The sequence below is a fragment of the Mustelus asterias genome, chromosome 8 (assembly GCF_964213995.1).
Source record: "Mustelus asterias chromosome 8, sMusAst1.hap1.1, whole genome shotgun sequence".
Taxonomy (NCBI): domain Eukaryota; kingdom Metazoa; phylum Chordata; class Chondrichthyes; order Carcharhiniformes; family Triakidae; genus Mustelus; species Mustelus asterias.
Genome location: NC_135808.1, coordinates 21,882,592 through 21,892,733, shown reverse-complemented (window position 1 = coordinate 21,892,733; position 10,142 = coordinate 21,882,592). Strand labels below are relative to the sequence as shown.

Below are 10,142 nucleotides of genomic sequence, written 5' to 3'. Positions count from 1 at the left end.
CCCCAATCCCACACTGACCCCAGTCCCCCACTCCCACACTGACCCCAGTCCCCCACTCCCACACTGACCCCAGTCCCCCACTCCCACACCGACCCCAGTCCCCCACTCCCACACTGACCCCAGTCCCCCACTCCCACGCTGACCCAATCTCCCCACTCCCAAACTGACCCAATCCTCCCACTCCTGCAGTGATCTGGGACCCTCACTGATGCCCTCAACTCCTCATCCAACATGAGACCCCAGAATTCTCAAACTCTCCCCCTTTATCATGAGCCCTTCACCCTTCCTATCCCAACCCTGCGGCTCTTCCACCCACTCTGTGACCTCCTCCACACCAACCTGAGACCCACAGCCTGAGCCAGCCCTACCCTGGAATACTCTCCCACAATCCCTCCCCCCAGTGAGGAGCTGCTCTTTTCCCTCCAATTCCTACCTTTCTTGTTGTAGATGACGACAGCCACAATGATGAGAGTGATGAGCACGAGGACCCAGACCACAATCCCGACAGTAACAGCAACCTGGGAGCGAGACTTTGGTTCTGTGAGGAGAGAGAATCAGAGAGACTGAGTGAATCAGGGAGAGGGAAAAGTGAGAATCAGAGAGAGAGAATGTGAGAGGGTGGGAGAGAATGAAAGAGGCCAAGAAGGGAGGGAGAGAGAGAGAATCAGAACGAGAGAGAAATCAGAGAGAGAGACAAAATGAAAGAGAGTGAGTCAGAGAGAGAGAGAGAATCAGGAAACATAATGTAAAAATCAGCCAATCAGCCCATCCAGTTGATGCTGGTGTTTATGTTCCACTTGAGCCTCCTCCCATCTTCCCACAACTGATTCGACCATTTTAACTCTATTCCCTTCTCTTTTGCTTGTCTATTTTCCTCTTACTCTACTGTTCAGTTCAGCCACTCCCTGCAGTAGCGAGCTCCACATTCTCTTCATTCTTTGGTAAAGAGATCTCTCCTGAATTTCCCATTGCGTTTCTTGGTGACTATCCTGCATTGATGGCCTCCAGTTTTGTCCTTCCCACAAGAGCAAACATCCTTTCTGTTTCCAGTCTATAAAAACCTTGCATGATTTTCAAGACCTCGATTAGGTCAACCCTCAGCCTTCTGTTTTCCTGAGAGCAGAGACCCGGTCAATCGTTCACCGAGATGTCCACCCACTCATTCCTGGAATCATCTCTGTAAATCATCTCTACACTCTCTCCCCTGAATCTATATCCTTTGAATGAAATGGTGACTGGAACTTCACACGTGCTAAATGTCCTATAATGAAGGCTGATACAGGTTTAGCAATAACATCCCTGCTTTACAATTCAATCCCTCGAGAAATAAAACCTGGTTTTCCATTTATTTTGTTTATGGCCTTGTCTAACCTGTTACTGATTGGTGTATTTGTACACCCAGATCCCTTGATGAGCTCAAACCCATCAGACCCCTAAACACCAGCACAATTCATCCGAGCAACAAACACGAGACACTCACTCCCGCACTCATCCAAACCCCTCACTTCCACACTGACCCCAGTCCCTCACTCCTACACTAACCCAAACCCCCCACTCCCACACTGACCCGAGCCCCTCGCTCCCACACTGACCCGAGCTCCCCATTCCCACACTGACCCGAGCCCCTCACTCCCACACTGACCCCAGTCCCCCACTCCCACACTGACCCGAGCCCCTCACTCCCACACTGACCTGAGCCCCTCACTCCCACACTGACCCCAGTCCCTCACTCCCACACTGACCCGAGCCCCCCATACACAGGTTAGACAAGTTCCTCAACTCCATCCACACCGGCACCTTCCAGGTAATAAGTGACCTCCCGATACATCTTTAACAGAAAACTACCTCACGTTTATCTGTGCTGAACTCCATTCACCAATTATTTGCTCATTCTACAAGTTTATGAATGTCCTATTAATTTATTGCAGTTCTCCTCAATATTGACTAATTCATCACAATTTGATGTCCTCTGCAAATTGAGAAATGGGGCGGAATTGTCCGGCTAGCGTGAAAACGGGAAAGTACCTACCATTTCTTTGGGCGAGTTTTCACTCCCAATCTTACAGACGTAGACATTGACAATATGGGCGAGACTGATTCTGGCCACAAGAGGCAGTGGGCGGGGCATAACCCGCCAGACAGCCTGCAGCTCAGATCGGAGCCACAAACTGCACATGCGCAGAAAAGGCTAAAAAAACAGCAGTTCCCCTGCCACAACTCTCCCCTCCTCCCCTCCAGCCCCCCCCCCCCCTTCTCCGGGCCAGATACAGCCTCCCCCTCGCCGCCACGGACATCGGGGACCCTGCCCAATTTTCCGACTGCCTTACCCTCCTTACAGGACCTCCTTGCACATGATCCCCTCATCACCCCCTGCCCCTAATTGCCAAGTAAGATGACCCTCTCCTCTGCCCCCCTATCAGGACAGAGGCAGCAGCGCTAACCGCTGTGCCTAATGACCAAATCCGGGCTGCTGGAGATGCAACAACTGAGCCAGGGAATGCAGGAAGGGCTGACAGCAACACTGAGCCAACTGTGAGGCTGTTGGGAGGAGTCCCAAAGCTTTCAGGTGGGCCAGCTATTGCCTGTCTTGCGTGGTTCCCAAGACAACACTGAAGCTCGCTTGTTACATTGTGATGAATACACAAAAATGCAAATTGACCCACTTTCACCCATTCTCTTTTGGTCAGGTAGGAATGGATGGGAAAAGGGGCACCATTCCCACCAGTCAACTCACTCCCCAATTTAATACATCTTCATGCTGAAAATGGGTATTATGAGGTCGTAAAATTCCACCCATGGTGTTCTTGGTTCCAATAACCAAATCATTGAGTGTAAATTGTGAACAGCGGTGATCCCAGCACTGATCCTTGTGGAACATCATTTCCCACTGTCTGTAACTCTGAATAACTCCCTTTACTCACACTCTCTGCTTTCTGTCTCAAAGTCAGTGAGCAATCCATTCTGTCACTTTTCCCTAACTCCACATTCTCTGACCTTATCCATTAGTCTATCACCAGTCACCGTATCTATTACATTCAAACAATCATATTAAATTATATCTACTACATTATCATCACCCGTTACATCCTCAAAAAATCCACTAAGTGGAGTAAAACAAGACTCTCCATTTCAAAATCCATGCTGACTATTCATTATTGTAATAACTCAGGAAGCTGACTGGAAAGGAACAATGTTTTATTTGTCAAAGTTAAATTAAAACACAACCATGTGGTACGTGTACACGAGTTCCATTTGGATGATAGAATACCGGACCCATTCAGGGGACCGCCTTATCAAGGGCTCTGGATAAGAGTTCCACCTGGTTAGGCAATTGTCTATCACCCGGGCACTCGTATCCCATGAGTCTTACTGGGAGGTCAACAAGGGATTCCCTTTGCAGGTGCTCGGGGTTATCACATCCCTCCCACTCCATGCCCTGAGGGCTCTCCCTCACTCCTGAGATGTCAAGAACATCTTCATCCTCCACCTGGTCAGGAGAGGTCCATCAAGTCGGCGACCGTCTCTTTCTTGATGACCGCCGAAGTGTCACTGCAGGTGGCTCACTCTCCACAACTAACCTCTGGCTGAGATTCCGCTGCCTCCATTTCCATTTCTAAGGCCGAGTCCTCCCCAGCTGTTTTGAAGCCAAGCGTTGGTTGAGTTCCTTTGCTGCCAGTCGATGTGCACGGTGCCGAAGATGGCACGTTTGATGTGCTAGTTGCTTCTGTCGAACGTTTTGGACGGCGTCAGAGGGTCAATATGTTTCCTTACTATCTTGTCTTCAGTTTTTACAGTGTATAACACTGGACCGATCCTTGAGGGGGGAACCCGTGGTGTCCATTGGGTGCTATCTCCAAAGTTTTGCACGTGGACGGTGTCTCCTGGTTTAAAATTCCAATCAGGCGAATGTCCCCCCCCCTTGGCCCATATTTTGTGCTTTTTGTTTCTCCTCAATATTTACACTTAGATTCAGGAAAGTGAGGCTCAGCCTGATCCTTCAGGCGTGTGCCCATCAGGAATTCTGCTGGGGCTAAACCCGTCATTATGTGCAGGGTTGCCCTGTAGTTAAAATGAACTGTACCAACTGCCCAAGGAGCCCTGAGTTTGTTTTTTTCATGCTGCTTTTGAACACTTTTTTGAACTGCTTTTGAACCCAAAGATGTGCGGGTTCGGTTGACTGGCCATGCTAAAATTGCCCCTTAGTGTCCTGAGATGCGTAGGTTAGAGGGATTAGCGGGTAAATGTGTAGGGATATGGGGGTAGGGCCTGGGTGGGATTGTGGTCGGTGCAGACTCGATGGGCCAGATGGCCTCTTTCTGCATTGTAGAGTTTTTAAGATTCTATGATTCTACTTGGACTGCTCGCCCTGTGAAGCCATTCAATGAGAGGTGATATGGTGCTGTGCGGACATGTCTTACTCCATTTGTGGTCATGAATGTTTTGAACTCTTCACTGGTAAACGGGTCCCATTGCCTGTTACGAGGACCTCTGGTATCTCATGCGTACTGAAAGACTGCCCGAGCTTTTCTATGGTGTTATATGAAGTGGTAAAAGCCACCCGGTGTAGACCAATCTACTTCGGGTGGGCATCAATCAATATCAGAAACATTGAGCCCATAAATGGCCCTGCACAATCCAAGGACTTCCCGGCCATTCCCAGGGGAACAGAGAGGCTACTGGTGGGGCCCCCTGGTTATCCTGGCAAGCTTTGCATGTTTGAACCAGTTCCTCTGTGTCCCCATCTGTACCAGGCCGCCAAACATAGTTTCCAGCTCACATTTTCATCATTCGACATTTTATTTGTCAAAGTAAAAGTTAAAACACAACTTTGTGGTACATGTACATGAGTCCCATCCAGGATGATAGAACACCGGACCCGCTCAAGGGATTGACTTATCAAGGGCTCTGGACACGAGTTCCACCTGGTTAGGCAATTGCCTATCTCCACTGGAACTCAGATTCCCATGAGTCTGACTGGGGGGTCAATCAGGGATTCCCCTTGTAGGTGCTGGGGGTTATCACAACTATCATATTTTTTGCTTTCATAGAATCTACGGCACAGAGGCAGGCCCTTTGGCCCAAACTGGCCCTAGCCGGCCAAAATACCCATCTAACTTAACTCCATTTGCCTGTATTTGGCCCATATCCCCCTAAACCTTTCCTATCTATGTATCTGTCCAAATGCCTTTTAAATGTTGTCAATGTCCCTGCCTCAACCACTTCCTCCAGCAGCTCATTGCACATATGTACCACTCTCTGTGCAACACAGTTGATCCTCAGGTTTCCATTAATTTTTTCCCCTCTTAACGTAAACCTATGCCCTCGAGTTCTCGATTCCCCAACCCTGGGAAAAAGACTGCATTACCCTATCCATGTCCCTCATGATCTTATTATATACCTCTAAGATCACCCCTTCGTCTCCTACGCTCCAAAGGAAAAAAGTCCTAGCATGTCCAATCTCTCCCTACAACACAGTCCCTTCAGTCCTGGCAACATCCTTGTAAATCTCTTCTGTACTCTTTCGAGTTTAATAACATCTTTCCTGCAGCAGGGCGACCAAAACTGAACACAATACTCCAGGTGCGGCCTCACCAACGTCCTGTGCAACTGCAACATAACTTCCCAACTTCTATACTCAGTGACTTGACTGAAGGCCAGCGTGCCAAAAGGCTTCTTCACTGCCCTATCTCCCTATGACTCCACTTTCAGAGAACTGTGCACCTGAACTCCAAGGTCCCTCAGTTCCACGAAACTCCCTAAGGTCCTCCAATTCACCGTTAAAGTCTGAGCTTGATTTGACTTTCCAAAATGCAACAGCTCACACTTATCTGTGTTGAACTCCATTTGCCATTTCTCGGCCCACTTCTCCAGCTGATCAAGATCCTGCTGCAATTTTTGACAACCTTCCTCACTGCCTAAAATACCACTACTTTAGTGTCTTCTGCAAACTTACTGATCATGCCTTGTACATTCTCATCCAAATTGTTGATATAGATAACAAACAGCAATGGGCCCAGCACCGACCCCTGGGGCATACACTAGTCACAGGCATCCAGTCCGACAAGCACCCTTCCACCATTACCTTCTCCTTCCTATCACCACGACAATTATATCAGCAATTTGCCAGCTCTCCCTGGATTCCATGTGATCTCACCTTCCAGAGCAGCCTGCCATATGGAAATTTATCAAAGGCCTTACTGAAGTCCAAATTGACTTTCTAGATTTTCATGAATTCCCTCCAATAGACAGAGTTCCAGTATTTTTCTGAACATTGATCCGAAGTTGACTGGAGTAAACATCCAGAATACACTAGGCCCTGTCATACTGTAATATCCCAGGATACACTGGCCCTGTCATACTGTAATATCCCAGGATACACTGGCCTGTCACACAGTAATATCCCAGGATACACTGGCCCTGTCATACTGTAATATCCCAGGATACACTGGCCCTGTAATACTGTAATATCCAGGATACACTGGCCTGTCACACAGTAATATCCCAGGATACACTGGCCCTGTAATACTGTAATATCCCAGGATACACTGGCCCTGTCATACTGCAATATCTCAGGATACACTGGCCTGTCACACAGTAATATCTCACGATCCACAGGCGCCCTTTCCTACTATAATATTCAACAATGCAATGGTCCTGCACTTCCTGTTATTTGCCACAATGCACCGGGCCCTGTCATGGTATAAAATCGTAGGATACACTGGGGCAGATTGCACAGTAAAACCCCAGGACACACAATCACTTTCCTTTAATGGTGACACCATGATTATGTAATGCATTGAAGATTAATATTTATTTCCTTCTTGCTCTATACTGGGCCTCAGGCTGTCCTGGGCTGACAGCTCAGCACTGACCCTCCCTCCTGTGATCCTGGTCTGAGGCTGGGTCCTCTCTAACAGTGAGAAACAGTCTTACCATAAATCACCACCAGTGTCTCCTTCATCCCGCTGTGTTCCACCCGACAGGAATACTCGGCCTGGTCCTCTGGATCAAACGCGATCCATTTCCGGATCTGGTAGGTGCTGTCCTGATTGGGTAAGATCCCACTAGACAGAGTCTCAACAATCACCACTACATCTCTCCACAGATTCACCTCGATGGGTTGAGGGTAAAACCCGGTGACGGCGCAAGACAACCGGTTAGAATCACCCAGACGGGTAAAGGACACGACGGGGGCAACTGAGAGAGAAAGAAAGAGGAGTCAGTACAGGAACCTCGAGATAAAGAGTCCCGGCATCACCCCCTTCACCGACTCTCACTCCCCCCCCACCCACCCCACACTCCCCCCCCCCACCCCACACTCGCCCCCCCCACCCCACACTCCCCCCCCCACCCCACACTCCCCCCCCCCACCCCACACTCCCACCCCACACTCCCCCCCCCACCCCACACTCCCCCCCCCCACCACACACCCCACACCTCCCCCCCACCCCACACTCCCACCCCACCACTCACTCGCCCGCACTCACTCGCCCGCACTCACTCGCCCGCACTCACTCGCCCGCACTCACTCGCCCGCACTCACTCGCCCGCACTCACTCGCCCGCACTCACTCGCCCGCACTCACTCGCCCGCACTCACTCGCCCGCACTCACTCGCCCGCACTCACTCGCCCGCACTCACTCGCCCGCACTCACTCGCCCGCACTCACTCGCCCGCACTCACCCGCCCTCACTCACCCGCCCTCACTCACCCGCCCTCACTCACCCGCCCTCACTCACCCGCCCTCACTCACCCGCTCTCACTCACCCGCTCTCACTCACCCGCTCTCACTCACCCGCTCTCACTCACCCGCTCTCACTCACCCGCTCTCACTCACCCGCACTCACCCGCTCTCACTCACCCGCTCTCACTCCCCCCTCAATCACCCGCTCTCACTCCCCCCTCACTCACCGACTCTCACTCCCCCCTCACTCACCCACTCTTGCTCCCTCCCTCCCTCCCTCACCCACTCTCACTCCCTCCCTCCCTCCCTCACCCACTCTCACTCCCCCCTCACTCACCCACTCTCACTCCCCCCTCACTCCCCCCTCACTCACCCACATATCAGAAGGACATATTTCACAAGATATCAGAAGGACATATTTCACACAGAGGGTCGTGGGGGCCTGGAATGTGTTGCCGGGCAAGGTGGTGGAGGCGGACACACTGGGAACGTTTAAGACTTATCTAGACAGCTATATGAACGGAGTGGGAATGGAGGGATACAAAAGAGTGGTCTAGTTTGGACCAGGGAGCGGCGCGGGCTAATTGTTCCTGGTTTCTCGTTTCAAGGCTTCATTCTACGATCATCTTGCTGGTGCCAGTACAGAGTGAGACTGCGGATAGTTGGGAACCTGTCTCGGGGGCAGGGAATTCATATGGTGTTCGTGGAAGTGGAAATGACTAGGGTTGGGAAGCATTTTCCGATCGGGGCCATTGTGATCTCCTGGACTCGTTTCGATCGCCTCAGGGGGTCGGAGAGGAATTTCCCAGATTTTTTTTTTTCCCCATATTGGCCCTGGGGTTTTTCACTCTGGGTTTTCGCCTCTCCCTGGAGATCACATGGTCTGGAATGGGGGGGTGGGGGTAAGTTAATAGGTTGTAATGAACAAAGCATCATAGCTGTGAGGGACAGCTCGGTGGATAGGATATTGGTATGTAGATAGGCTGGAAAATTGGGCGGGGATCCTGGATTCAGGATTCAATCCTGGACCGGGGAGCGGCGCGGGCTTGGAGGGCCGAAGGGCCTGTTCCTGTGCTGTATTGTTCTTTGTTCTTTGTTCTTTGTTGTCCCTCCCTCCCTCCCTCACTCTAAGTCCCCTGTGTCAGAACTGTGCCTTTCAGGAATGTATTTGCATTTCTTCCAAAGGGACTGTTTTATGTGTCAACTCTGATGACTGCAGCAGCCCACATGCTGATAATTGTTATGAAGTGGAAGTTGATCTCCTCTCTGAGAACTGATACTCAGCCACTGAAAGAGCATTACGTCCCTTTATAATCCGTTAAAGTGTGTGTGAGAAGGGTTAATATCTGCTCTTCAGCAACTTTTAGTTGTCAAATCAAAATAACTACCTGAGATTCCCTCTGTAAAGCAACAAGTAACACTTTATTTATCTAACTAACAGCAATCAGGTTAACTGAACAATTAACAAACAGAATTAAACACGATTCCAATGGAATGCAGTTTAGAGAAATCCAATTCCCATTTTTTACAAAACAATTTGAATTTCTAGTCACTCTCAAAATTTTAACCAGTTTTGTCACCTTCCGGAATGCCCTGTCTTTATCTTCTGTTTTCACTATCTTCCGTTTGTACCTTTATGCTTGAGATGAGGCTTTCTTTTAAGACATAAATGTGGCTGTTACTCTGTTAGAGACAGTTGCTGTCTGTCTCTCTCTCAAGCTGTAAACCGTGGCAGATGCATTTGCTGGCAGAGGCGGGAGTGTGGCTTTTATACACCTGATGACATATCAAAAATCCCCACAATATGATTGGTTTACCACTGGTTATCAAAACATCAAATTCAAATCTGAGAGGCTGCTGCTATTCAAATGCCAAATTTAAGCTGGTTGGTTAAAGTTACTGCCCAGGCTCACGGTACAATGTACAGTGTACAGCATGCACTTCCTACTCTTCAGTACAGAAAAAAACCCCTTTTTTAAAAAAAACAGGCCATGCTTTCTGCTTCTAGCATTTTTACAATTGTGTTATCATTTTAAAAACATAAACTTCACAAGATAATGCGGAAGAATAATTGCTCCTAATTATTGGGGTGATTGTTTTAAACTCAGCTAAGGCAGTTTTGTGAAATGTTCTGGTTTTCTCCTGGTGTTTCAGAGTCGGGTGTAATTAGGTTGATTGGCAAGAATGAAATCATGTCAATGGGAGCAGTTCGGGTTACAGAGGGACAGGCAGGCAGTTGCTGTTTCAATTTGAAAAAGGAAGGAGCAGCTCTTTCTCTCTCCCTTTCTGTGTCTGGAAATTGCAGTCTGGAAGCTGATAGAAAATAAGTATCTCCCTCCACATTCTGTAAAATGCAGGAGCTGTTTTCTACCTTTCTCTCTATCTGTCCCGCGTCACTGAATGACTCAGTCCACCTCACCCACTGATTCCCACCCCTCCCCGACTCTCACTCACATTT

At 49.3% G+C, this 10,142-nt stretch overlaps 1 protein-coding gene across 1 annotated transcript in view; it reads right to left on the bottom strand.

Moving 5' to 3' along the window:
- Positions 1-222: 222 nt before the first annotated feature.
- LOC144497682 (uncharacterized) overlaps positions 223-10,142 on the bottom strand; it is a 273,548-nt gene continuing 263,628 nt past the window's right edge. Inside the window, exons 9-11 of the mRNA XM_078219123.1 lie at positions 6,934-7,197; positions 434-538; positions 223-317 (exon numbers count right to left, since the gene is read on the bottom strand). Coding sequence (XP_078075249.1) covers positions 223-317; positions 434-538; positions 6,934-7,197 — 464 coding nt within the window. The remainder of the gene's footprint in view (positions 318-433; positions 539-6,933; positions 7,198-10,142) is intronic.